Below are 27,536 nucleotides of genomic sequence, written 5' to 3' on the forward strand. Positions count from 1 at the left end.
TATATATATATATATATATATATATATATATATATATATATATATATATATATATATATATGTCAATATGTCTGTTAAGGGGGGGTCACGTCCCCAAAAACCTGTGTGAACAGGCACCGTAAAGAGATTATGTAAAAAGAAATGAGTGGTTGTGAGGCTTTGAAGAATCAACGTTGAACTTGACGCCGACCGGCTCCCAGCAGAGCGCAGAGAAGAAGAAGAAGAAGAAGAAGAAGAAGAAACTGGGCGATGTTCAGCGGATGCAAGATTTCTATTCCAACAACAGGAAGACATAACCAGTAGTGATTAGAGAACAACATTATGACATGCTTACCAACAGAGAGGAAAAGTAGGATGTTAACCAAACTTTTCGGAACCTCCCCGTGGATATGATGTTGCTTTCTCTTGTTATCGTTGCCGTGGAAATAACCAGTTTTACCGTGGCCTGTTTTTTCTCTCTCGTGGCTCTGTTGTGTTTCTTCTCCAGCATAAAACAAAAAATCACATCAAAAAAAACAAAAAACAAACTCTGGACAAACAAGGGGACAAACTCAGTCTGTGCCCCTCCCCCACCACCACCACCACCACTTTTAATTGTACCTGGGGCGGTTCTCACCCCCACTCCCCCTTCCCTACGATTTCTCAGCAGACGCAGAAGTGGGGGAGCCAGGGGTGTTTGTCGTTTTGTAAAACGTTGAAATCAGGTGTTTGCACAAATTTGTGCGGCCCTTCTTGTCTGGGACCGCCACAAGTTAAATCAGGAAAGTATTGTTTTTAGAGATTGTTTTAGTAGTAAAAAAAAAAAAATAACTTGTTCGGTATGTTATTAGCCACCTTTTTTCCCCTCCCTCCTTTTTATCCTCTCCCCTTCTTTACCTCCTCCCTCAAATAATGTAGAAAGTGCCCTTAAGCACTGGTCCCGGGTCAAGCGCTATGTAGCTCAGGATGGTTCTGGTTAGGGTTAGTTCAGGGAAAGCAGATCCTAGACCAGCCCTGGAGGGCAGTCTCTGGAGACCTCCCCTCTTCCCTCTCTTCTTGACACTTTATCCTTTCCCATCAAATGGTGCAATAGGACATTTATTTTTTTTTTTATTTTTTTTTTTTTTTTTGGAAATGGGTGGGTTATTTTGTTTTTTTTCGGGGCAAGGCTCTGTGCCATAGATATTAAATCCAGTGCAGTCAGTCAGTGAGAGGAATGAGCTGTTGTGATACTATCTTTAACTATGGTATAAAACAAAATAAAAAAAGAATCACACATTTATTGTTCTTGTTGAAGAGATAGAGAGTATAACTTACTAAAAGTCAAAGACAATTTTTTGAATAGCACTTTTTGGCTCTTTGCTTCTTTGGTGAAGAGTGGGGGTAGTTATTATTATTATTATTATTATTATGGGTATCTCTTTTATTTCTCTGTATACAGTTGGATGTGTGAAAAAAAAAAATATATACCGGTATTTCCATATATGTGCATTTAGGCCTGTGATTGGGTGTGTGTGTATGTTTTGGCACATGACACATGCAGGTAGCCTGTTAACATGACCAACCTCTTGTTCTTTCACCATGCAGCAACATTATCAATAGTATATTTTTCACTGTATTCTACATTCTATATTCTACTCTAGAGACAGTATTTTTATAGTCACCATGACTATTTTGTCTGCCATCTTGACTGTTATCTAACCCAGTGGATTCAGGATATATAAGAAATATACACAGTATATTCAGGATAGACAAATATATAAATATATATATACACAGGTAATAGAAGACTATCAATTCACATCAAGTTGGGGGTTAGGGCTGTCTATCTGCATGCATGTGCAATCACATGCACGCGTGCACGCACCCACACGGACATATGTGCATACACACACATGTATGCGTGTACACTGTATGATTGTGCTTTAAAAAAAAAAGTAAACTGTCCTTACTTTGGAGAAGGAAATTTTAGGATGAGCGAGGTGAGTGTTATCTCATAAGCAGGCATGTTGACCATGTGCAATATTTCTAAACAACAACAAAAAAAACTAAATATTGAAAATATTAAAGATCTAACACAATGTTTCATGTCCTTTATTTTATTTCACATCTTGAGTGTTTTATATTTAACTAAAATATGGCCAAGCTGACCCACCAGCTGCATCCCTGGAACACACACTGTAGTGTGTACTTCTCCAGCTGGTATTTATCCAGAATATCAGTCAAGGGTGTTTATTGAATTATATCAACCTGGAGCTGGATTTAGTTAAAAGCAGAAGTTCCCAGGATTTTAATTTTTAGTACTTAATGTTGAAACACAATATCTGATTAGCAACTGTTCACAAAATCAAATTCGGTTATTAATCACATAAAACAGTTTATGGTTTGATTTATAAATCAATAAATACAGACTTACAGTCTTTGACCTGCATTCGTTGTTGGTTTGATATTACATTTGTAGTTGTCTTGATTTGTGATTTCCAGAGCGGTAAACCTGAACAACCGATGCTTCAAACTCCATCTCCCAGGTGGCATTGCGAACAGGCTGTTTCTAGGTGTCTAGCAACAGCTATCAGCCCAGACAGCCGGCGGCAACGGGAGCGGTGTTTCTCTGTCTTACCACGATTATTCGCTGTCGGTATTCTTCATTGATAGTCGCTTTGCAAGAAAACAGTGAAAAGAACTAACCCTGACCCCTGCACAGAGATATGAGCGGCAGCGGGCGGCCCAGGACCAGCTCGTTTGCTGAGCCGCCAGGTGTTCCAGGAGCCGCCGCTTCGTCCACCGGATCAGCCGCTGCCGTGGGGAGCAGCACAGGAAAGTCCGGGGTCCCGCAGGCCTCCGGCAGCAGCTCGTCGGGATGTTCGAACCTTAAGCTTGCCAGTGAGTTTTTAATTAGCAGACGTTCCTTTGGGTGGGATGTGACGATTCATTAGATTTATCATGTACCTTGGTCAGAAAAAAAACGCACCGAATTTATGTGTCATAACCCGGAGCAAAATCCTAATTTCTCCCGTGTAGCGGCTAACCAACTTGCTAGCATGCAAACTAGCTAGCATGCTAATGTTAGCCACTTGTTTTTGCTAGTTCTCTGTCCGGCCGATGGACGTATTCGCCCCCAGTCTGGTGGCAGGTTAGATTACTGATCATCATTTCAACCTATTCTAGTGTCAGGCAGCTGGAAAAGGAGCCTAATATGAAAATGTGTAATCCGCCGAGGATCAGTTTGATTTAACGGTGGTCAGTGTGAGTGAGCAGTTTAACGGGCTCTGTTGTTCTTTGTGCTTAAAAGCAATACTCAAATACTTTTGCTTGAGTGCAGCATCTAGGGTTCATTTGTGAGTATCGGTGAGACAGCGGCATCAGCTAACAGTCTGGTTTCGTCTGGAGACTGGTCAGGGCGGAAAGTTGCCTATTCGCCAAGGTCACCTGTGGGGCAACGGCTTAGCAGCAGGTGGCCCACGCCTGGAGGATGCAAGTGATGCAGGTCCAGTGTGTCTGCCTGGGTGTCAATGAGTGGATTTTACACTACTTAAGATGAAGTTATGGCCCTTTATCACTATAGTGACAGGTGTTAGCAGGGATCTGTGTGTTAATCCAAACCTTATCGTCCATTAGCAGGCAGTGATGTGTTTCTTGATAACAGAGCCTGAGTGGGAGGTCATCTCCAGTTCAAAGCAGTGTGACCCTTTGCATCTCCCTCTCCCTTCAACAGTCTTTTAAGTCTAAATGTCACATTTGGCTGTTAAATATATTCTTTTTAATAATGGATGGATGTTTTGCCAGGCCTAGGGAGACCTGGAGGCTATTTCGGGACACAGGATTAACACATTTAGCTACATATTTGTGAGAGTGATGGGATTTGGCTTTTTTAAATTACGGGGTAAAGTTAAAGTTGGATATGGTTGTTGTGTTATTCTTCATTCTTTCAGCTTTGGAGTCCAGCTTGTGGGACTGTTGAGAAGTTGAAAATAGTTTTAATCAGTATGAGAAATGCAGCCTTATGTGCTCAGTGGATTAAGTTGTGGTTTACCTTCTGCAGTAGGTAAAAGCGTTCTATTTTGTGTTGTCAGTCGGTGAGGGATTGGGACTGAAGACTGGGAATGGGTTTTACTGTAAAGATTTTTTTAAAAAAAACAGAAAGGATGCAAGACTTGCTGCCTCCATAAATCAGAACATTTGCTCCATAGTGTATTGCTGTAAGCGTGCCTGCTGCTGTCACCGTGTCCAAGCAGTTGTTCCATTATTCACTGTCTGTGGAGCCGCTCCAGGATTGGTCTCTGGATGACACCATCATCACAGTCTGCCTGTTCTTCACAGAAAGAAAGAAAGAAATGTCCATGTTTTTAAATACGGGGAGCTATGGAGTGAAAACGTATTAAATAGCAGAGACATAAAACTACCACAGTGTTGTTTAGATCAACAGTTCTTATTTAAATTCTATGTAAACCAACTAAATGACTCATTCATGTTCCACTGCAAGTGGGCATTCTTGTGTTGACTCTTTCTGTGGTAAACTGTCACATGAGCACAAGTCTTAAAACAATAGATGCTTAACAGAAAGCTCATACTTCCCCCAGAGGTTCTCCCTGTAGAGCAAATGGCCTGGTTAGATTTTGGAAGATCTTGCTGCATTAAACTGCATATTAATAAGGTAAACTTAATTCTCTTGAAGCTACGTTGCTTTAAGATATGGAGTTCATGTGAGTACATTAAATAAGAACTCTGCTGGTTAATGAATTAATCCAAATCATTTGTGGAAGCTCTAATATTTAGTGTTATATGGATATGGTGGTTATTCTGCGCTGTCTTTAAAAGAACACAGAACAAATAGTTGAGGATGTGACCAACTCTTAAAAAAAACAGCATGGTCTGGGGATTATTTCCTCCCGGAGACTCGAGCTTCCTTCTGTGAATGTCAGGTGAATGACAGGAAGCCGAGTGTGACACAGTGATATGAAAACACTGAGCTCGTGCCCTGAAGCAACACTAAATCAGGAACTTTTGACAAAGCTGCCTCATCCTTATTGTGATATATTACTGACTTCAGACTTTTTAAACATGTAGACATTGTTTCTGGTAATATATTATAAAACAATATGAACACCAGCAGGAATCTGCAGCAACAACATGTAATGAGAGCAGAGACACACACACACGCTGGCATAAACATATCCTTTAACCCAGTGTCCTACTTTTAACCTGCAGCCACATGTGTGTATTCATTACTGTCCAGAGGATGGACCCAGTCATTCAGGTAGAAAACCCAGTGACCCGGCCACTCTGCAGGCCTCGCTGTTTCAGCTGTAACAGATATTACCAGAGTGCTTATTGGATAACCACAACACTGTTGTGACTGGGGACAGTTAAGTGTATGCGTGTCCGCGTGGGTATGGATGTACCAGAAGACCAGGACGTGCAGTTCGGTTTGTAACGGGGACATATCAATAAGTGCATTGTCTCGTTTGGTAAACAAAGCATCAAGTATGTGGACATCATGAATACAGCTAGAGCTGCTCTATTATTTAAACACAGCACAGTTCAGTGCAGGAAAATTACATTTCCACTGACAGGGAGGTCGAAGGACTCCAGAACAGAGCAGCTTCCAATGCATTAAAATCATTCTTCTAAGTTTACGATGGTAGGTTAATATTAAAAACTGATTCATTAAACTAGAATTCATTAGTAATTGATGACCCAAGCTGTATGTAAATTGTGGTGTGATAAACTAGATGACTCTTTTAACATGAGTAAGAGTAATTAGAGCAACAGCAACACACTACAGCTGATCCTAAGGCTGTGTAAAAGTGAGCAAGGCCCGGTGGAGAGAGGGTACTTGCTACGTGATCCCAGACACTTTTCATCCTGTGATGAGTAATCGCTTACTGAGATTCCAGTTTGGTGTTTTCCATTTTCCTCCTCATCACGTCTAGAGGCCATTTGTAATGTCCCTGTGGTCGTTCTCATTCCCCAAAAGAAAGTGCATTTAAAAACGTTCACTGTATAGTGTTTCAGTGATAAAATAGGCATAACTTTTACATGTACTGTCACGTTTTTGATTGTGGAGTGGGTTGATAGTACAACAGAATAATCATTTTATGAAATCCTGGTTATCACTTAAAGCAGCTATCAGGACAAAGGAAGTGGCTGGCCTATTTTTGAGTTCCTTCCAGTGTAATTAGTCACAGTGTCTTGAAGATGAACCCTACCATTCCCTTCTCCTTCCTTGGAGGCTTTTGTAAAGTTGACATCCATTCACTAGGCTGTCATTAACCTAAATATTCAAATGGCCAGCGGAGAGACGGCCCAGATGTTAATGCTGGCTGCTACCAGTGCCCTGGGTTGAATGTCGAGAGCATTGTTGTTTTGTTACGTCTTCTAGAAAATCCTCCTTTTTACTTAAAACAACTTTTAACAATAAAGGGTTCTGCAGGGGCAGAGGGACGTTTTCTGAATCCTAATACCATGTTCCTTTATCTCTTGACCCTCATATAAAACCTTTTCCTGCTGGTATCCTAGGAGACAGTGGGAAGGTGACGACAGTTGTGGCTACGCCAGGTCAGGGACCAGACCGCCCACAAGAAGTCTCCTACACTGACATCAAGGTGAGCAAGAAAGTAAAAGCAAGAGGTGACAGCAGTGTCTTCAGGAGCTGTATTACCTTATCTGCCACAATAATTACTGCAAATAAATTTAGCCTGAATTGATAAGTGCATTGATCAGCTCTATAATTATGGTGCTGGAGACTGACACCTATGACTTTCAAGACTGTCTTCACAGCCTACTTTTTTTGTTCTGAACACATGACATAATGGTGTCACCTACATGAAGTATGTGACCGTTGCAAACTATCACATATTATAAGATTTCTAAATGGCTCCTGAAGTGAGTGTAAACATTTCTCACAGCTGCCAGAGCCTGTGTAAAGTAATGGAGTGCTGTTGTTTCTATTCTGTATTATTTAGTGCAGAACTACACCGGTCTGCAGCCTGGATAGGTCAGTCCACCATAGGGCTGATTCAGGCCTGTTATATATAGAGTTTGCACATACAGGTTTTATGTTTCCTGATCTCAATGGACCATATTTGACGTGGTGTAGTAACGTGTTGTTCAGTGGTGCGTTTCATCTGTGCCAGCTGGCTGATGGCTCACACTGAGGAGTCAGACCTCCACTTAAAAAAAAAACCCTCCTAAGATAAAGAAATGTTTGTGTTTCCTTATCGCACATGTCTGTTGGGCTGTGTTTGGTACTTCTGTGTCTGCGCTTGGCTTATGTTTTTTAACCTTACAGGTGATTGGCAATGGGTCGTTCGGTGTGGTGTACCAGGCTCGCCTCATCGATAGCCAGGAGATGGTGGCCATCAAGAAGGTTCTGCAGGATAAGAGGTTCAAGGTATGATGTCTTTCACGTTTAAAAAAAAAATAAATAAATAAATATTTGTCAGAAAATCACTGTGTTGACCGTATTTTTCACTTTCCCTTTTTTTTTTTGAAAGAATCGGGAGCTACAGATCATGAGGAAGCTTGATCACTGCAACATTGTCCGACTACGCTACTTCTTCTACTCCAGTGGTGAAAAGGTACATGTAACTGTAGAACCAGCGTAACCCTCATGACTGTGAGCTAATTATTTTACTGCAATAAGCACAAGAAGTCCTGCACCTTTCTGGCACCGCCACTACAGATTCTGCACATTCTTTATGTTTTTTTATTTTTTTTATTTTACGTTTTGATTCTGCGATGAGCTGTGAAATCCTTAAGAAAGCGTGCATTTCGAATTCTCCAGCTAGATTTGGTGTTTAAATGATGAAACAGCCTGAAGCAAACACAGATAGAGGAATATTATGGTCTGTTTTCCAGATATTACCGCAGTGAATCAGAAAGGACAAGCACATAAAATCCTTTTCTTGGACTGACAGAGATAGAAGCACTGTTAATGTTAAAGTAACTTACTGGAAAAAAGATTTGGTTTATTATTTTTTATTATGTTTCACTTCAGGCCTATTAGGGTTTTAATCACTGTTATCTCTCTGTCTTCATTGTGCACAGAAAGACGAAGTGTACCTCAACCTGGTGCTGGACTTTGTCCCTGAGACGGTCTACAGGGTTGCCAGGCATTTCAATAAGGCCAAGAGCATCATTCCTATTATTTACGTAAAGGTAATTTATTTGTCCCAATATTTTAGTTTTTATATATATATATATATATATATATATATATATATATATATATATATATATATATATATATATATATATATATATATCTGCTTGATAACAGTGTGGGGCGTTGAGCTCATGTTGTTCCCGTGTTGTGACCTCCTCAGGTGTACATGTATCAGTTGTTTCGCAGTCTGGCTTACATCCACTCCCAGGGCGTGTGTCACAGAGACATCAAGCCTCAGAACCTGCTTGTGGACCCAGAAACTGCCATTCTGAAGCTGTGTGACTTTGGCAGGTGAGCTGCACGAACACAGACACAGATCTGTCAGACAGACAGATGACTGTGGACCGGATACACTTACAAACCGTTTCCATGACCTTTTGACCCACTTTCCTCTGTTGTATTTTAATTCACTGTGATTCCTTGTGTCGTGTCCTGCAGCGCCAAGCAGCTGGTCCGAGGTGAGCCTAACGTGTCATATATCTGCTCACGGTATTATCGTGCTCCAGAGCTCATTTTCGGTGCCACGGACTACACGGCAAACATTGACATCTGGTCAGCTGGCTGCGTACTGGCAGAGCTGCTGCTTGGACAGCCCATATTTCCAGGCGACAGCGGGGTGGACCAACTTGTAGAGATTATCAAGGTAAGTGTGACTGGATGGAATTTGGGACGTTTGCAGTTCTGGATATGAACTTGATTTGAAAGCTCCTTCTGCATCTGTTCTCAGGTGTTAGGAACACCAACGAGGGAACAAATCAGAGAGATGAATCCAAACTACACAGAATTCAAGTTTCCACAAATCAAAGCTCATCCATGGACCAAGGTGAGCAAACGCCAGTCTCTCCTGTCATCATTTGACTATCCTGAAACTGAAGATCATTTTTTTGTGAACGGAGAATGATTGTGTTGATGTACTCAGTCTATTCAAATCATAGTTACGAGGAAAAAAAGCTGAAAAGACGAAAAGGAAGGGAGAACCAGTGGGTGTGTTGTTAGTCACAGTGGCTGTTTAAATCTGAGAGGTGAAGTGTTTTAATGTTCTTGTGAACGTCGGTTAACCCCGACACCTAAAGAGTGCAGAAACCACATACAACCAAGAGAAGAGGTGCTTCAGCATTTACTACAGAGCTGTTAGCTTTCTGCCTCACAAGTGGCAGCCAGAGCACATCAGAGAGAGTGGCTGCAGCTGTGGGCACCACTTTAACTTCTATATTTACCATGTATGCTAAGACGGCCGACTGACTGTGAGCGGAACACCTTCATGTGATGTGGTGGATGTCTGCTCTTTGATTTAAAAAGCCTCTTTGTTCCTCAGGTGTTTAAGCCTCGCACCCCTCCGGAGGCCATTGCACTTTGCTCCCGGCTGCTGGAGTACACACCGGCCTCGCGTCTCTCCCCGCTAGAGGCCTGTTCACACGCATTCTTCGACGAGCTGCGCCAGCCGAACACGCGACTGCCGAACGGCCGGGAGCTGCCGATGCTCTTCAACTTCAGCACCACGGGTACAGGCTGTAACATCGTCACTGCTGTACATTAAGTTCAATGATTGAGACCTCTAACACGGTGTTGTTAATGCAGTGTTTTTCCATTCTTCTTCTTCTTCTCTGGAATGACTCCAGCCTCTGATGTGACTCAGCTCTAAATAAAGCCTCTTTTTATTCTGCTTCTCTTATTTAGAGCTGTCAATCCAGCCGCAGCTGAACTCAACCCTCATTCCTCCTCACGCCCGCTCACACACAGCTGCTTCCGCCCACGGTGGGGATCTCTGTTATGATTTTGTTTTTTGGCAATGTTGATATTAGAAGTAAGAGTCTAAATCTGCAGTTTTGGTCACTCATGACCAAAACGTGCGCTTTATTCACCTGCCTGTAACTCAGAATTTGTTTGTTTTTCACATTACAGCACAAAGAGGCACTGTTCAGCTTTAAAGATGCTAATTTTTATTTTGTTGTTGTTTGTTTGTTGTTGTTTGTGCTCTTCAAAACATAATTAGAAACGTCCCTCCTATAATTATTATCTTTTCAAAATATATACATCAAATAATGCAGAATACTGAGTATTTAACTCCAAGCAATTCCATATTTTTGACACTAGATGGCAGCACTGGATGATATTCATGTTTCATCGGACACATTCTGACTCCTCTTCCTCCTCTGTCCTGCAGATGGTACCGGTTCAGACTCATCTCAGCACAGTTCAGTACCAGGATCTCTTAACAGCATCTAGAGCAGCAGCTTCTCACCTGCTTGCCTGCCAGCTCACCCTTCTCTCGGACACACAGACACACACTCTGCAGCTTTCCTCTGTGCCGCTTGCTCTCCTCATAGATGATCTCTTTCTGTACAGTACAGTAAACGCATCGAACAAACCGTTAACTCTTAAGCTGCTGGGGTGGAACCTGAGGCAGGAGATTGTTACACACACACACACACACACACACAGAGTGTAGTTTGAGAAGAAGGTTGAATAGTGGGGGCTGGTCCTCTTTTTTAAATCAACAGTATGTGTTTATTTATTTGACTAATGGAGATTCTCACACAGCAGTCGTGTCTTTAGATTTTCTTTGTTTCTCTTCACACACACACACATTTTTTTTAGTGTTTAGTGTCGAAACCAACCAGGGCATGAGTTAAAATTCAACCTCACACTGTCATCAGTGTATTGGCACATACCCACCTTGCACTCAGCGGTCATGGGGAGCAGGTATCAGCTGTTGATGTGTCGCATCTTCAACAGTTTCTTTCTTTCGAATTTATCGCCAGGTTTTTATTTTTGGATGTGAATGACGCTGCACGTTCTCCATCCCACCGGCGAGTTTATTGGATTCAGCTGACTGTTAAAGCTGGATTATTACAGCAACACACACCGTAAAGTTTAACCTGTAATCCATGATTTAGGTCCGAATCTACCAGTTAATAAACAAACAGATATCCTACGTCACAGCATTAAGGCATCTTTAGGATTATTATTATTTTTACATTAATTGTGTTTGCGGTGTGATCGTCCCTGTTTTATTGACCCAAGAAGAAGAAATCACATCTGATAATGAACTGGTGTATTTTTAAGCCATTTGATTAGAGTGGAGTCAGAAATATCTGAGATTCTGCTGAAACTGGCTGTTTGTTTTTAATCAAGCCAAGCGTTTGTCTTAGTTTTAATATAAACCTATTTAATCATGAGATGGCATCATTGGTAATGAAAAGAAGTAAAAACATTTGAATTGAATCATTGTCAGGTCTGAAGAAAGTATCGAAACGCCCGAGTGCTTCATGATTTGGAGGCAGAAAGACTGATCTGTCTGTTCTGTTCGGACGTGGCGGCAGCAGAGAAACGAACGAAAGCTCAGGTGGGAGCTGACGTGCTTTTATTTATTTATTAGTGTTTTGATTAGTTGTTGGAATCAGTCACACGGTGAGAGGGATCAGAAATCAGTGAGGATAGACGGACAGACGCAGAAGGATCATGAACGAAAGGATCACTTTTATTAGCAGCTAAATATCAAGCGGAGCGCTGTGTGTGTGTCTGTGTGCGTGTTGTTCTTCTGTCTTCACGAGTCGCCCTCTCTTCTTCAGAGTTGTTGGAGGACAAATGAAGAGCTTAGTGAGTTTAGAAGCCCAGAGAATGTATCAGTGTGTGTGTGTGTGTGTTAGTGTGTGTGTGTCCGTCCATGTTCCAACCTGCAGTCTGAGCAGCCAGTGTTTTAGGATTAGAGCAGCCAACGATCCAGATTTCTAGTCAGCAGTGCAGACCACTTGAAAGTTTGTAGAATAGTATATTTGATACTCTTCTTGCACCATGCCTCCACCTGCTGTTTTAACTGCAGCCATGTTTGTTGTTTTTTTTTAGTACAAAGAGCTCTGACGCTTTTTAAAAATTTCACCGCGTTCATCATGTATCAGAGGAGAGGGGGAGACCTTTGAACCCGCTGCTTCCCGGTGTCAGACCGTCCTGCTTCCGTTGCTGCAGCGTGTTTGTTTCCCTCCTCAGGCTGCTCACACTCAGAGCGCTCAGACCGTCTGTCGCAATGAAACAGGGTGAGGAGGGTGAGGGGGTCAAACACGTCTGCTTTTTCTCTTCAGAAGCCATTTTCTTTGCTCGCTCTCCTTCTCTTAGCGCACGTGTAAATATCACTGATTTTTATTTTCCCTCTTTTTACTTTTATTACAGAGTTGTTTATATCTGATCCTCCCTCATTCTGTCAGAGAAGCAGACTCAGTTTGTTCATTGTTTTGTAAATACGTTTCTTTTTTCACTATCCAGAATGTAAATACTGCAAAAGAAGAAACAGAAAAAACTGCCCTCCTCATGTTTGTTGACGACCTTTCTCTCTCTTTCTCCTCCCAGTGAGGTGAAAATGTAAAAACTGCTCGTTTAGGGTTCTGTTCCGAGGTGCCGTTCAACAGAATCCTGTACACATAAATCTAAAAGAGCACCACTGAAGTTCTCTGACATGTTTAACACACCAAACCCTGCATCCTGTGCAGCAAATACAGGAAACATGTTCTTTCATTTGGTCTCTGTGATCAATAAAGACATATTTTCCAAAAGGACAAATAAAAAAATCTTCCAGTTTACATTTGAGGTCTTTGACGGAGGGTCCCTGTGCAGTATTAACAGAGCTGTCTCACCTTCAGGTCACTTTGCATTTTTAAAGCGGATGAAAACACTCAGTTATCTCTGTTATGATGTTACAGCTGCAGCTACACACTCAGCGTGGGCGTTCGGCGTGACGTGCTATGAGCTGCTTAGGATCACAGAAGTGGACATTTGACAGCTGTGTGTGTGTGTGTGTGGCTGCATGTGACGTGTTTTAAAATCCTCTCCGACCTCAGATGTGTGTTCCCTCCTTTATTTTATCATCTCCTCAGAAGTTTATTTAACTCTTTGTGGCACGGGCATGTTGGTGGAGGGAGAAAGAGAGAGAAACAAACACAAGCCAGTCTGTCTCTGTTCTGTGTGTAAGATATGGATTCATTTACTGTAATAAAGTGATGAAACTGTGCACTGCTTCTCCATCCTTCCTAACTCCTGTTTTTTTTTTTGTTCAGATCCAATAACACGTAATAACTCACATCAATACTTGATGAAACACTCACAGAAAAAAACATCAGTGCTTATGCTGTTAAGCTGGACCGCTGATATGAAATAATGATCATCATTAAAAACGGTGAAAGCAGGATTTTGAACACTTGCAGCCAATAAAATTAGTTTTCTTGGACTAAATGTAAAAGGCATGGCACTGATATTGCATAGTAATTTAATACTAATACTTACTTAACTTAGAATACTAGTAATTTAATAGTTACATGCCAATTTGTAATGAAAACTGTATTAAAACAATAAACAGGGAAGGCTCCGGTCCAGCAGGGGCGCTGTCGTCCATCAGGTTACAAAGTTCCGTCTGGCACTCAAAAAAAAAACGATAAAGGAGCGAAGACGAGATTCGAACCTCGAAGGTAAATCTCTCAGAAAATGTGTATATTTACACTAATTAAACGCTGTAACATGTTGTAATGTTGTCTTACATTCGTTAATACTTGAAGCTGCCTCTGCTTCCTGTGTCAGCAGCGTGTTGTCCTGTAACTTTGTGTCACATGTAATGTTAGCTTCTCTAGCTAGCTAGGCTATCAGTGTTAGCAAGGTGGCGCCGGCTGGAAAAGGCCCGCTCAGACGATGCTAACAAGTTTCCAGTAAACTCGTTCTTTCAGGCAGGTTTTACTGAGAAACATTAACAAGACACGCAGCGTTGGGGTTGTTACAGCTAGCCAATTGCTACGTTAGCGATAGTTAACGTAAAAATTACAAGCTGATCCGCCTCTTCGAAGACTTAAAGGGTTTCGCTAACGTGATTATCCGTAGCTAACAGTAAGCTAGCCTGTCAGAGGCGCTGTTGTTGTGTTGTAAACGTTACATATTACTGATGTGCTTGATTATTGAAGGACTGACATCTGGGAAGTTGTAGTTTTTGTGCTAGCAGCAGCATAATTGTAGCATTAAGCTAACATTTAGCGCTTTAAAGATGGCGATAAGTTAACGCAACGGCCGGTGTCTTTTTTTTAATTATTGACTAGCGATAGATTGAAACTTGCGTCATTTGAATGAGTTTAAACTATTAATAAACTCAAAATGATCATTTATACTTATCGGCTGAGATGAGGAAAAAGGCCATTTATATATATAAGAGGAAAATCCTCTGCTTTAGTTTTTGTGTAGACGTCCACTACTGTTGCTACAAGTGTGGTATTGGTTGGCGTAAGCAGTGTGTGTGTGCACCTGCAGGCTGCATCCTAACACATGTTTAATTTGTGTGATTCTTCATAATTTATCATGTGAGGAACTTGAAGTTGTGCTTTAACTCTTCATATGCTGTTGTATTCCTTTGCTCCCTGCAGGTCGGAGCTGAGGGCCATGGCTCGTGGGCAGCAGAAGATTCAGTCCCAGCAGAAGAACGCCAAGAAGGCAGCAGAGAAGAAGAAATCTCAGGGTGCAGACCAGAAGACCGCCGCTAAGGTCGCTCTGGTCCACACGTGCCCTGTCTGTCGGGTCAGTATGAGATACTGCACGCTGAAGACTGACTGCAAAGATCTCTGAGACCTGGATCAGTTCATGGTTAATAGATGAACTGTATTCTTTGAGGTCTTTTATCTTCTTGGCAGCAGTTTTACTCACTGACTTCGAGCTACTTGTTCACAGTGTGTTGCTGAAGGTCTTGTCTGATGTTTCCATACAATAAACTCATATGATTGTGCTCACTCCCTCAGACACAGATGCCTGACCCCAAAACCTTCAAGCAGCACTTTGAGAGCAAACACCCCAAATCCCCGATGCCTCCTGAGCTGGCGGACGTTCAGGCATAAAGGACTGCTGACTGGACCAGAACCTGGGTAAGGCAGCAGCTGCTGTTTGTGTTTTTCTTTTTTATAACCTTGGGTAAGACGCAGCCGTGATTATAAAACATAAATCTAAACATGGACTGTTTCTTACAGATACACAATGACCAGGGATTTGACGTCGAATCATGGCACCTGAAGGACATTGAAGATGAACACTGGGACCTGTCAGTATTCACGGACAGCGGGTTGGGATGGCGGGAGGGGGCGGATGTGTGTATGTGCTGTGTACATAAGTGTGTGTTTGTGTATGAGAAAACAGCAATGATGGGGCAGACGTACACCAGCAGCCCATTTTTTAATATTTATTGTGTACAACTACCATACTATTCCAGACACAGAGAGCAGAGCCAGCAAGTTCATCTGCTGACACTAAATAACGTTATCGTGACCAATGATGGAGAGAGATGATTGAAATGATAGGAAGTACAAACAATGAGATATTCCGGAATGTGTGGCAGGAAGACACAGGAAGAGACTTCACACTCGCTATAGAAACACTCACTCACAGGGAGGCGGCGCTGCTTTTGGGTTACGACCATCAGCGTCCCATAGAGGAGAGTCTCCTCTGGGCTGCTGCCACTGCTGCTGCTGCTCCACCGGGGTCCACACTCAGCAACACCTCACAACAGTACCTCATGTTAGACCACACAGCCACTTTTATTTTGCTCATTCCTTCGTCAGCCTTCTTGGGCGCTGACCCGGCAATAACCCCATCTTTGTTTCCAGACTCGTTTTCTGACAAACACACACAGCTCTGTGCTCATCGATGCTTTCAGCTGTAGTTTGAAGAAACTATACGTAGCCCCAAGGACTGAGACTTTAACCATTTAGATCAGTTACTGCAAAAATTATTTCTTTTGGTTATTTCTTCACTAACAAGCAAAAAAAATTAACTAATTTGTGTTCACTGTACTATTTTTTTTACCCTTTTCAATAAATTGAACAATGTATTTAATGTGACTTGTCTTCTTGTCTGATTTTGTCAATTATAGTCATTTGTACAGAAACCACATGTCGGTGGATAAGTAGCTAATGCTAGCTAGTCGGACATGTAAACGTGACGTGTTTACTATGAAAGTTAAATTAACAAGCTTTAGTTTTTACATGTTTAAGACTATATTTTTGTTATCAGACTTTGTATTTATTTAAATTTGTCAAATCATCCACAAGATAAACAATCAAAACGCAGAATCGCCGTAATTTTTAGTCTAAATTAGCGTTCGTAATGGAAAGTGTGCCCTCTTGTGGTCATAGTCAAAATAAACACCGTAAATTGTGGCTGTACTTCCGGTAACTGTTTCTTCTTCTTTTGAAAACACGCACTCGGTAGTCTCCGTCGCCATCTAGCGGACACATTGAAAACTACAACAACACAGAACTGTCATGGCGGCGGCCAAACGGCTTATACGGTTTATTCAAAGGGTACTTAGATTCAGACACCGAAAGTTAATCAGAATGACGTTCCTCTTTGCAGCTGGTTGTTTTTAGCAGGCTAATTGTCGCTATAGCCTCATTAGCTGACGTTAGCTAAGTCATCAAACATGCAAAGTAACTTCTGCTCATTAAACACAAGCTAACTTTCTAAATTAGCGTTCGTAATGAAAAGTGTGCCCTCTTGTGGTCACAATGGGCAACTACTCAATTAGTAAAACTAGACGCTGTAACTCGAGGTGGCACTTCCGGTGATCAATTTCAAAATAAAATTCAAGCGTTTATGACCAAAATTTCGCTCTGTAGTTAATTCTGAGATTGATCCGAGCTCTTTCGCTGCAATGTTGAGTTTTTGTAAAGGTTTAGAGGTTTTTACTGCGGCTAAAGAATTTGTGGCTTTGTCCTTTTGGCTTGTACGTATTCATTATTAGATGTTTTATTAAAATTAACGGGTGATATATAAAGGTTTTAACTTCCGCAATCAGCAACGTGAGTCGCCCTCAGGTGGAAAAAATTAAAGATAAAACAGAAAAACCATCATGGCGACCGCCACAGGTATGTAAAATGTTGCAGAAAGTTTGATGCTGATTTGTTTATATTTTATCGCTGCTTGGGTGAATTAAAAGGTAACACCATGTAGAAATGCTGCTGAGATGCACTTTTGAATGAATGCTCTTTTTAATTTTCCACTATTTGAAGGAATGCTCGATTGTAGCTAGCTAACGTGTGTAGCTGTAGGCATAATGTCAGAATTTCAGCTTTTTGACTTCTTTTTGTTCATTGGTTGATTTTACAAACTAAAAGAGAGTCTAAAGACATCAAGTGTGACATTTTACAACTATTATTCGACGGTTTGTTAGTATTGAACTAAATAAAGTTTAGTCTAAATTGATATAGTACACGGTCTGCCCTCTTGTGGTCATAGTCAAAATAAACCACCGTAAATTGTGGCGGTACTTCCGGTAACTGTTTCTTCTTCTTTTGAAAACACGCACTCGGTAGTCTCAGTCGCCATCTATCGGACAAATTGAAAACTACAACAACACACAGAACTGTCATGGCGGCGGCCACACGGCTCATATCAAGGTTGACGCTGGTCACCGGTGAGTTTCCACCGTTTATTCAAAGGGTACTTAAATTCAGACACCGAAAGTTAATCAGAATGACGTTCCTCTTTGCAGCTGGTTGTTTTTAGCAGGCTAATTGTCGCTATAGCCTCATTAGCTGACGTTAGCTAAGTCATCAAACATGCAAAGTAACTTCTGCTCATTAAACACAAGCTAACTTTGGCGTTTGTCTACAGTACATTAAATCATTTTAACTCGAGACTGTCGAACATGTTTGGGGCTTGAATGCAGTGATTGGACCGTGAAGTTAAACACGATGTGAACTTGTGTTTTTTGTGTCTCCTCTCTGTCCACCCAGGAGGAGGCAGTGGGATCGGACGTGCCGTGTGCCAGCGCTTTGCCTGTGAGGGTGCCTCTGTGGTGGTCGCTGACATCAGCGAGGAATCAGCCAATGAGACGATGCACAGCCTACAGGGAGACCACAGAGGACAGGCTCACATGGCGACTGTAGTGGATGTGTCTTCAAAAGAGAGTGTGAAGAAGCTGGTAACACAGATACAGGTGTTTAAAAGTCTGGTCTGCCTGTGTTCTCTTCTTTCTTTCCCTCCTTCCTCTTCTTACTGTTGTCGTCTCTCTCTGCAGACTCGTTACTTCCAGCCTCCATCAGTGTGTGTGAACGCAGCAGGCATCACTCAGGACGAGTTCCTGCTCAACATGGAGGAGGAACAGTTTGACACAGTCATCGAAATTAACCTCAAGGTATGAAGCTCTAACCAGGCCTCACCTCCAAAGTTATTACATATAACAAAGTGTAAAAGATGGTGCTGCTGACTGAATGACGGATGACAGTGAAGGAATTTATTTCATTTTGCACAATATGTTTTTCTCAGGGATCGTTCCTGGTGACTCAGGCTGTTGCTCAGGCTCTGGTGGCCTGTGGAGCGTCCAAAGGATCCATCGTTACTGTGGGCAGCATTGTGGGGAAGGTGAGACACTTGCATGTACACATACTGTCACTGCTCCTCATATTTAATATTAAATAAAGTTCATGAGGTAACATTTAAAACTCAAAAAAAAAAAAAAAGAAAAAGTTCTGCTACATTTAAAAAAACAAAACAAAAAAAAAACCTGCAGTGATGCGTCCCCTCTGTCTGCAGGTGGGAAACCTGGGACAGGCAAACTACACAGCCTCTAAAGCCGGAGTTCAGGGTTTAACCAGGACGGCTGCCAAAGAGCTGAGCAGGTGAGACGAAACTGCTGCAGACAGACACACACACACACACACACACTGAATTATAATTGATTGAAACCTCTTTCCTCTTTCTCACTGCAGGTTTGGGATTCGGTGTAACTGTGTGTTGCCAGGTTTTATATCGACTCCAATGACAGACAAAGTACCAGAGAAGGTCATTAGTAAGGTACAGTGCGCACACACACACACAGTTTAAGATTTAGTAACACTTCATGCCAGGAATCAGGTCTGACACAAACTGCTGTTAAAAAATGTATCAGTAAGAGTTTGATATCAGTTTTGTTTGTTAGAGAACGGAATTAAAACCAAAAAATACTTCAGACATCAAAGATAAAACGTTTCCTCCCGGTATTGTTAAATCTATGTTCATTTACCTTTTAACATTTTTACAAGAAAGGCCTCCACAAACTGCTTTTTCACTGCAAGTTTGCACATCGTTAGAAATCCCGCAGCTGCTGAATGTTTGAGTCAGCACAGCCTTCTAGCTGCTCTGTGCACAATGTTTGCCTTTTTTTTTTTTTTTAAGAACCCTTGTTAATGAAAGACATGCCATGGTTTTAACGACCCATGGTTATATTTTCTGACAAAACTGTACACATGATCCATTCAAGGACAGTCAGGAAGTTCAAGGTTTCTTCTGTAATGAACAGATTGTGATTTATAAAATAGGAAGTGGAGGCAGCGTCCACCTGAAAAATATTTGCGTTTGTGTTTCAGATGAAGTCCTTTGTGCCTTTGGGAAGAATGGGCGAGCCTGAAGGTCAGTGAACACACACGTTAACCACCATTGCAGACCTTTATTCGTGGACTGTTTGCCGACATGCTGCTGTTGTTTCTGTTCTCCAGAGGTCGCCGACGTCTGTGCCTTTCTAGCTTCAGATGACTCCCGATACATCACAGGAGCCAGTATTGAAGTGACAGGTACACGTTGTTCCTAAGTGTTTATTTACAAAAGTTACAAACATATATCTGACATTTAATGATCAAGTATTAAAAGGTGCATCTTTCTTTCTCAGGTGGACTTTTCATGGGATAAACAGCCAACGTGAGACTCATCTCTTCATGATTATGGGTCATTCCGTGTGAAATCGTCCAGGGCTGCCAGGTGACCCGCTCAGATATTCACTAATGTACATCGCTCAGTGTTATGGAGGCCTGTAAGTGGAACCACTTGCAAAATACAGCGCTTTGAAATTTTAGTAATTTCAGTCAGTCGATTTGCTTTCGGCCAAGTTTAAGTTTCCACTGCACGGCCTCCGTTGCATGTAGGAATCTGGTGTTTGCTACATAGGGCTAACTGTTTGCGTAGAATAAGAAAATGTAATCAAATGTGTCTTATGTTGAATAGTTTGGGCGTGATCAATGCCTAAAATAGGCAAAAACACAACAATTTGCCCAACTTCTACACATCACTGTTTTGTAAATATGCAACATGGAGAGTTTATATTTGGTACAATTATAGCGGTAATGTGTCTCTAGCAGGAAATACCCCCAGTATATTTATATCTTGCACAGAAATGCCACAGGAGGTATTTTCCCATGTCAACTTTTATGATTTTTTTGTGTGGTAACATTTTCCTATATTTACCTGCATGTAAAAAAATATGAAAAAATGTTACCACACAAAAAAAGCATAACTTAAAAACTACGCTTAGCACCAAACCCATATTCATGCCGCATCATGCTGACACATGCGAGATCACGCCGTACAAATATGAAGGAGCTGGATTACTGGAAACATGGTCAAATGCGGCTTTGAAGATGGCACGTTTTAAAAAAAATAAATAAATCATAAAAGTCGACATGGGAAAATACCTCCTGTGGCATTTCTGTGCAAGATATAAATATACTGCTGGTATTTTCTGGTAGAGACACATTACAGCTATAATTGTACCAAATATAAACTCTCCATCTTGCATGTTTACAGAACAGTGATGTATAGAAGTTGGACAAATTTTTGCGTTTTTTGGTTTTCGGCCATTTTTAGGCATTGATCACACCCAAACTATTCAACATAAGACACATTTGATTACATTTTCTTATTCTACGCGAAAAGTTAGCCCTATGTAGCAAACACCAGATTCCTACATGCAACAGAGGCCGTGCAGTGAAAGCTCAAACTTGGGCAAAAGCAAATCGACCAAACAGTAAGAAAAATGACTAAAATTTCAAAGCACTGTTTTTGCAAGTGGTTCCACTTACAGGCCTCCATAACATTAAGTGATGTACATCAGTGAATTTTTTTTTGAAAATTCTCTGAGAGGGTCATCCGGCTGATGTGCCTGAAGCTGGACGAGAGAATGACCCATGTCAAAAGGTTTTGGTGCTTTCTGACTGAGTACTGATTAGTATGTTTTGTAAATCCAGCAGTGATCATCTACTGTACAGTGTAAAGACACTTTTTATGGCACTAAATGTGAATAATTCTGTTGAATAGAATGTTGAATGTACAACATGAAAAATGTCTAGTTGCATAAGTGAATCTGGGGCCACATTCTTCAAGACTCCAAGTACTAGGAGCTGTGTTTTAAATTAGGATCAGATCCTGTAAAGCTGCAAAGAGCTTTTAAGATAAAGGTTTCTGCAGCATTCACGTCTGGAATTCCTCCTAATAACCTCATAAACATCCACAGGTCTTGACCACCATGTTGCGATGCTTTTTGAGGATGACGTTGTTGTTGTCGTCGTAGAACAGGACAGAGATGGGGCTGAGCTTTGTGGGTGCGCAGCAGGCTTTAGGGACCTCATCGGGTTTCAGGAGGTGGACCTGCCATAGCAGAGAGTGACACATGTAACACCTGGACACACATAAATATACAGAAAAGTGAGGCGTACTGACCACTTGCTGGATGAGGGCGTGGTTGGTGGCATTCATGCAGGAGCCCAAAGGATAGAAGCACTCTCCATCACAGTAGTACGCCGAGTATCCAGTTGGAGCCAGAACCCAGTCCTGAACAGAACGTATCATTAAGTATTGGCTTAGCTTCAGCTTAGACTGAATATATGAGAGGATGTTCACCAACCTTCCATCCTAAATCACTGAAGCTGACGTAGAGCTCGTGTTTTTTACAGGGCTGACCCCCATTATTAACAGGACTCCGACCTGAAACGAGATGGAAACAAATGATCAAATTATCTAGATACAAGAAAGTGATCCATTGATTTACAGGACAGCCGCCTCTTCATGACATAATTCTCACACTTTTCTTAATAAATCACATGAAATTCACTTAAATAACAAGGAATCAGTGTAGCTGTAATCCCTTAAAGGGGGCGTCTGGGACCTAACTGTGGATGCTGGGGACAGGGAGGTCATATTTGGATTTCTTCCTGCGTGGTTGCTGCTTCGCGGCTCGTGGCGGCCGGCAGGGGACCTGACTCTCCCTGAAGAAGGTCACCATGAAGGGCTGTTTGGAGCGAGGCCCTCGGCGACCCACCAACCCAATCCAGCCTGCGGACAAGGACCGATCTGAGCGAGAGGACACGGGACACAGTCAGAACAAACAAAGCAGTCTGTGGTTTAATATGAGTTGCCCACCTTCATCGGTCTCTACGTAAAGACGTATGCCCAGGTTGCTGCGTGGGTGTAGGAGCCAACGGTTGGCAGCTGTGGTGACGTCAAAGGCCAGCCAGCCCTCCTGTCCTGCAGGCACAGACTGCATGTCCAGCAGCACCAGCTCTGGTTCTCTGCAGGGGGAGAGGAAGCCTTCATGAGTTTAAAGGACGCAGACAGACACAATGGGCTTTCACCTTGGCATTGTTTCATTACTGTGATGTTAATGATGTTACACAGCTAACGTGATGTTTTACAGGTGTACATGTGCTTATTGCAAGTCTTTCTGAGGCTGGAATGTCTACAAAACGTCCTCAAGGGGGCGTTAGTGGAGAGACTCACCAAATTCAGCAGCAAAAGGACGCATTTTAAATGTTGAAATGTCTTATTTGGTGTCACATAATGAGATCATCTGAGATAAAAAATAATAATATTAGCTCCACTGAAGATCAAACATGTAAGAAATAAAAGAAGAAACCTACCTGTGTCTGTTCTCCTTCTGGATCTCGTAGACAGAGATGTGGAGTGTTCGGTTGGCCCTCTGGCCCATCGTCAGCGTCTTACAGATACGGAACTCTGCTGCTGTCACCGCCTCCCCCTGAGGGAGGGGAGTCAGGTCGAAGCGGAACTCCTTCCAGTACGGACGAGGCTGGAGGAGGTCACGCTCCTGCTCCACTGCAGAGACAAAGATGTACAAACATGAAACAAATGACAGCACAAAAAAAAAACATATTTTGTAAGATACTGAAGTGGAACAATGTCTTAAAATCTGATGGGAGAAGTTCTGTGTTGATCCAACTGTGGAAATGGAGTGAGGAAGGCGAATAAGAGGAGCAGCAGTGTGAAGGTGTGGAGGACATGAGAGCGTGGGGAAATGAGTCAATGGAAAGGCCACAAAGGGAGAGCAGCGGTGAAAGAAGCGCTCACATCCTGGACCAAAGCACAAGTGGCAACACCACAATGTCCCAAAAATGATGAACAACATGTAAATGCAGATGTGAACACACACACACACACACACACACAGGGGTGGAGTGTGTGTCCTTGTCCTGCATTAAGCTCACACACAAGTATGCACAATGAATACATGATAAATAGATACTAAGGAGAGGACACCCCTGATGGGTTGGGTGTGCTCATATCAGCACACACACACACACACACACACACACACACACACACACACGCACGCTGCAGTAATTAGAGACACTTAGTGCCCTGAACCGCAGCAGCTGCTCAGCACACACACCACTAATTGCAGCCCTGCCTGGTATTTTTAGTCGCTCCCTCCACAGCAGTATTTTCATCTCGCTTCGAACCGTTTGCTTTTTTTCGGTGTGTGTCGGTGGGGCCTTTAATTCTAACCAGCTGTGTCTCCTTATTACATATGCGTAGGACACACACACACACCCTCGCCTGTCCGATTCAACTTACACGAACTACACACACTGATTAGACGGACATAAAAACTAATAAATGACATATCAGCGGCAGGTCAGGTGAAAAACTTTTGTTAGAAGGAAAACACACGATGAGTGGGACGTGTGTTCAGCTGCACTTCAAGTAGGTCTGATGAGGTTTTAAGCATCAAATTAAAGCTTCACCATCAAAAAGGAGAAGCTGTCGTGTGATGTGGGACACGATTAAAGCCATGAGCCACCTTTGTTTACAAAATGGTGGCGGTTTGGAGGATGAGACGCTGCGTTTTCACAGTGCTGACTGATAAATTTCATTTTTCAGTGCATTTTTTTTCCCCTAACAAGAGCAAATTTCTTAAAAAGAAACCATTCATTTAACACAGGTTCATTAAAGACCCTGAGCAGAGGGAGCAGACGATGGTTTCCCACGGTAACCGGGTGCACATCCGACATCGCAAAAGATGCAGGAGGAAGGAAGCCATTGAGAAGAGGATGTTTAATGTTCATGCTCGGACAGATAGGCATCAGTCAGGCTGCTGTGTGGCTCTAACAGAAGCTCACACAGAGTCTGGGAGATAGCAGGCAATAATATGAATTATATGTTAAGACACAAGCTATTTTAAGGAATCAATGAAAAAAAGTTCCTGCTTTGATATATGGTATATCCAGTTACTTATAGGCCACTGAAAATTTTAAAGGGGAAGTTTATGTTTTTTTGTCAAATGCAGCCAAAATAATTACTAAAACACCGACCGGCTAGCTGTCCACTAGAAGGATATACAAGTCCCCCAGGGAGGACGAACAAGAGAACACATTCCAATACACAAGATGCTTCTACACAGGATTATTCCCTTTGAGTCATTGAACACAGGTGTCCATCACTCCACAGCACATCATGAGTGGCTTCAGAATCATAACCACTTTATCCTTCTACCAGGCTGTGCTGCCGATTAACAATCATCAATGCCTTCGGTACCTTCTACTGCCTCCTACCACAGATGTTCTTAGCCACTGGCCTCAGTCTGGCTGCAGTGGACAAGGGCTGGTGGAACGATGGGCTGAAAATGGAAACCTCCCAATGCTACAGTTCAGAGGGTTTAACCCTCTCTGAGGGGGTGAGCGCTTGTGGAAATTTGCACAGAAGTGAACTTAAACAAACTAAAAATGTTGGTGGCACCGAATACTCGCTGTCAAGTTCACACACTGTGTAATTTCATCCCTCGCTCTGCAGCCAAACCACAAGGAAAAAAAAAGTGCTCTGTCATTCGAAACTGATGACAAAAATGAATCAAGGTTAAAGGAACGGTCTGAAGTTTTGAGGAGCTTTTACTTTAAATTGTCATTTTTGTTTTGCTTTGTTTCTTTGCCAAAATCTTCCGAGTCACAAAATTGTACCTAAACAATGAACACAGTGCTTTAGGACACACAAGCTGATTACTTAGTTCCAATGTCTGCATGACTTCCTTTGTACTTCAGGATTTTTACCACCACCCCAACACCACTTAGTACTCTCTGGGAACTTTCTACTTACCCACGTTGACGAAGCTCATCACCGTGTCGGCCTCGCTGACCATCGTCCCCAGCGGTGGCGTGTGCGTGCTGAGGGTCGGCAGGGCTGCATGGTTGACCTGAGTTGCCGCTCCAAACCTCCCCATGCCGGGTGCATTGACAATAATTTCTTTCCCTTCATCCTCCCCGTCGACTGACATGGCGTGGTACAGGTCTAGCATGAAGAGGGGTGCAGAGGAGGGAGGTCGTAGAGGCGGGTGGGGTTTGGGTCTCCCAGGCAGACCCAGGATGGTCAGGATCTCCTTCTGCATCTCTTTCTTTTCACGCCCGCTGAGCCGCCGGAAGCTGGAATGAACCACAGCCTCGGCCTGCTGGCTCCACAGGGAGAGGGAAAGCAGGAGCAGCAGGGGCAGGAGGAGCAGGGTTCTGGCGTAGAAGATGGAGGTGGGTGTCGTCTGCTGCTGGAAGGTACTGCTGTTTCTCAATCGCCGCTGTGTCATCTTGCTGCAAAGGCAAGGCGGGCCGCAGGAGGCCATAACTTTCTTCACCTTTTCTAAATCAAAAGTTGTCACACTGCTTCACTTTTTCCGCTCTTCAGCTTCCTGCAGACTGACGGCCACCGAGTCTTCTGCTCGCTCCAGTGTGTCGGCTCACTGTTCAACCACGCACACACAGAGAGCGCTGATTTATGGCTGATGTGTTTAGAAGAGTGCTGGCTCGGGACAGGACGTGTTTACCGCCTCTGTTTATCTCTCCCTCCCTCCTGGCCTTCCTCTTCTACCTTCTCTAATCTCTCCCTCACTTCTCAGTGGTGCAGCAGCAGAAACAGAGATAATGAGAGTGAGAGCATAATTACCAGCTTTTCTGCTGTGTTTTGAATACAGACAAACAACGCTCTTATGGAAGATTGCTTGGCGCTTTGAAGTAAGCTGGAAAGCAATTTCAGTGATGAGCAGGTGCTGCAAAAATTGGAGTGAAAATTGAGAGCTGTGTCATGAGGAAGTTCTCCTTGACTGGATGAGGAAGAAGAAAAAAAGTTAACACCTGCAGTGAGTCAACTCTCAAACAGATCCCTCATGAGAATCACCCGCAGTGGAGCAGTCACTGCTGGAAGCTTTTATGGAGCCATCCTCCAGGACTCATTCATCCATCCAAGGCCGGGCCCCACCCACTCGTCTCTGGGGTTCCAGATGTCTTTCTTAATCCAATTTTTTAAAAATGGAAACTGTTTCCTGATTGTAAATCCTTGGTAGAGGCGAGAGGTTTCCCCTCCTGTCCTCGTCTCTGTGGCAGCTCAGTGTGAACTCTGTAGCTCTTTTGAGTGTATGAAGAACCAGGAGGGAGTTTCCCCTCCCAGCCTCCGCCTCTTTCAAGTCTTTTAACTTCTCTTTTCTTGCTCACATCTCATCACCACCCCTCCCAGTGGTCTTTCTGGGAGCCCACATCTCTATCCTCCTTCCCTCCTCCACCCATTTATCTTTTCATCCTCTCATGACTGCTTCCTTTCATTGCTACTCATCGTTGAGTCTCTGGCAGCCTGGAGCCTGTTTAATATTAAAATTACTCTCCTCAGTAGATTTTCCATGCCAGAATGTTTGTTTTTCTTTACACAAACTAAGTAAAACATTAATTCTGCAGGAGGAACGGTTTGTCATCCGTGAAATCACTTCACACATATCCATCCTGCCAGGCTTCAGGCTTCAGTGTTTGCAGTAGAACTACAAGTGGCTCAGATCAACCAGCATCCAGCCAGGAGGCCATCACAGCTGGGGTTGTGTTAGCTGTGATGACAACAACAAGCAGCCATTCTTCTTTTAAACACATATTGTCTTCATAAAAACACAAACGTGGTCCACCAATTTCCATTTAACAAAAAAAAAACTTAGAAGAGTCCGATTTCCCATTGAGATATTTGTTGTACACTGAAAACACAAAGTAAATAGGACAAAAAAAGTTCAGTGTCCAGCTCCACACACGGCACAACATCATATTTCAGAAAATCCAACTGTTATTTTTTACATTTTACCGTCATGCGGCTAATATTCCAAGTACAGGCGCCATCACATGTTTTTAGCAAAGTTAGCTTAGTTGCTACGTGACTAATACCACCAACAATTTAACATTTGTGGACATTAACCGCCAACTTTTACGCTCTCTATGTACTTATCTTTCTCTATTTACATGTACACGTTGTCATTTACACCTACTTACCTGAAAATATAAAGAAAATCGGACGCGTCTTTGTCACCACGATTACACACACCTAG

At 42.6% G+C, this 27,536-nt stretch overlaps 4 protein-coding genes across 4 annotated transcripts; 3 read left to right on the top strand and 1 right to left on the bottom strand.

Moving 5' to 3' along the window:
* The first annotated feature begins 2,529 nt into the window (after positions 1 to 2,529).
* Positions 2,530 to 13,148, top strand: gsk3aa (glycogen synthase kinase 3 alpha a). Its single transcript, XM_028433619.1, has 11 exons — positions 2,530 to 2,862; positions 6,499 to 6,584; positions 7,271 to 7,372; positions 7,476 to 7,559; positions 8,029 to 8,139; positions 8,307 to 8,437; positions 8,585 to 8,789; positions 8,874 to 8,969; positions 9,462 to 9,648; positions 9,824 to 9,901; positions 10,311 to 13,148. Exons 1-11 carry the CDS (start codon positions 2,688 to 2,690, stop codon positions 10,370 to 10,372), a joined length of 1,317 nt encoding a protein of 438 aa, XP_028289420.1. The 5' UTR covers positions 2,530 to 2,687; the 3' UTR covers positions 10,373 to 13,148.
* A 378-nt stretch (positions 13,149 to 13,526) lies between these two features.
* Positions 13,527 to 15,999, top strand: LOC114453689 (zinc finger protein 706). Its single transcript, XM_028433620.1, has 4 exons — positions 13,527 to 13,602; positions 14,539 to 14,689; positions 14,908 to 15,030; positions 15,133 to 15,999. Exons 2-3 carry the CDS (start codon positions 14,555 to 14,557, stop codon positions 15,001 to 15,003), a joined length of 231 nt encoding a protein of 76 aa, XP_028289421.1. The 5' UTR covers positions 13,527 to 13,602; positions 14,539 to 14,554; the 3' UTR covers positions 15,004 to 15,030; positions 15,133 to 15,999.
* Positions 16,000 to 17,438: 1,439 nt separating this feature from the next.
* Positions 17,439 to 21,905, top strand: hsd17b8 (hydroxysteroid (17-beta) dehydrogenase 8). The gene is made up of 9 exons (XM_028398372.1): positions 17,439 to 17,573; positions 17,896 to 18,098; positions 18,180 to 18,296; positions 18,428 to 18,523; positions 18,695 to 18,780; positions 18,871 to 18,955; positions 19,507 to 19,549; positions 19,636 to 19,710; positions 19,806 to 21,905. The coding sequence occupies exons 1-9, from the start codon at positions 17,528 to 17,530 to the stop codon at positions 19,823 to 19,825; spliced, it is 771 nt and encodes a 256-aa protein (XP_028254173.1). The 5' UTR covers positions 17,439 to 17,527; the 3' UTR covers positions 19,826 to 21,905.
* On the bottom strand, positions 21,389 to 26,560 carry bmp8a (bone morphogenetic protein 8a). The gene is made up of 7 exons (XM_028398366.1): positions 25,292 to 26,560; positions 22,825 to 23,017; positions 22,328 to 22,476; positions 22,079 to 22,258; positions 21,813 to 21,892; positions 21,629 to 21,739; positions 21,389 to 21,556 (listed from the first exon to the last, which is right to left on the bottom strand). The coding sequence occupies exons 1-7, from the start codon at positions 25,803 to 25,805 to the stop codon at positions 21,407 to 21,409; spliced, it is 1,377 nt and encodes a 458-aa protein (XP_028254167.1). The 5' UTR covers positions 25,806 to 26,560; the 3' UTR covers positions 21,389 to 21,406.
* Positions 26,561 to 27,536: the final 976 nt, after the last annotated feature.

Source organism: Parambassis ranga, chromosome 2 (assembly GCF_900634625.1).
Source record: "Parambassis ranga chromosome 2, fParRan2.1, whole genome shotgun sequence".
NCBI classification, from domain to species: Eukaryota; Metazoa; Chordata; class Actinopteri; family Ambassidae; genus Parambassis; species Parambassis ranga.

What these genes read in the sequence shown, in the direction of transcription:
- gsk3aa (XM_028433619.1), top strand. Translation starts at nt 2,688, where the DNA reads ATGAGCGGCAGCGGGCGGCCCAGGACCAGCTCGTTTGCTGAGCCGCCA. An exon ending in AAGCTCATCCATGGACCAAG is followed by an intron (nt 8,970 to 9,461) that starts GTGAGCAAACGC and finishes TTTGTTCCTCAG; the next exon opens with GTGTTTAAGCCTCGCACCCC. An exon ending in CACAGCTGCTTCCGCCCACG is followed by an intron (nt 9,902 to 10,310) that starts GTGGGGATCTCT and finishes TCTGTCCTGCAG; the next exon opens with ATGGTACCGGTTCAGACTCA.
- hsd17b8 (XM_028398372.1), top strand. Translation starts at nt 17,528, where the DNA reads ATGGCGGCGGCCACACGGCTCATATCAAGGTTGACGCTGGTCACCG. An exon ending in AAGAATGGGCGAGCCTGAAG is followed by an intron (nt 19,550 to 19,635) that starts GTCAGTGAACAC and finishes TCTGTTCTCCAG; the next exon opens with AGGTCGCCGACGTCTGTGCC. An exon ending in AGCCAGTATTGAAGTGACAG is followed by an intron (nt 19,711 to 19,805) that starts GTACACGTTGTT and finishes TTTCTTTCTCAG; the next exon opens with GTGGACTTTTCATGGGATAA.
- LOC114453689 (XM_028433620.1), top strand. Translation starts at nt 14,555, where the DNA reads ATGGCTCGTGGGCAGCAGAAGATTCAGTCCCAGCAGAAGAACGCCAAG. An exon ending in ACACGTGCCCTGTCTGTCGG is followed by an intron (nt 14,690 to 14,907) that starts GTCAGTATGAGA and finishes TCACTCCCTCAG; the next exon opens with ACACAGATGCCTGACCCCAA.
- bmp8a (XM_028398366.1), bottom strand. Translation starts at nt 25,805, where the DNA reads ATGGCCTCCTGCGGCCCGCCTTGCCTTTGCAGCAAGATGACACAGCGG. An exon ending in GATGAGCTTCGTCAACGTGG is followed by an intron (nt 23,018 to 25,291) that starts GTAAGTAGAAAG and finishes TTGTCTCTGCAG; the next exon opens with TGGAGCAGGAGCGTGACCTC. An exon ending in CAGAAGGAGAACAGACACAG is followed by an intron (nt 22,477 to 22,824) that starts GTAGGTTTCTTC and finishes CTCCCCCTGCAG; the next exon opens with AGAACCAGAGCTGGTGCTGC.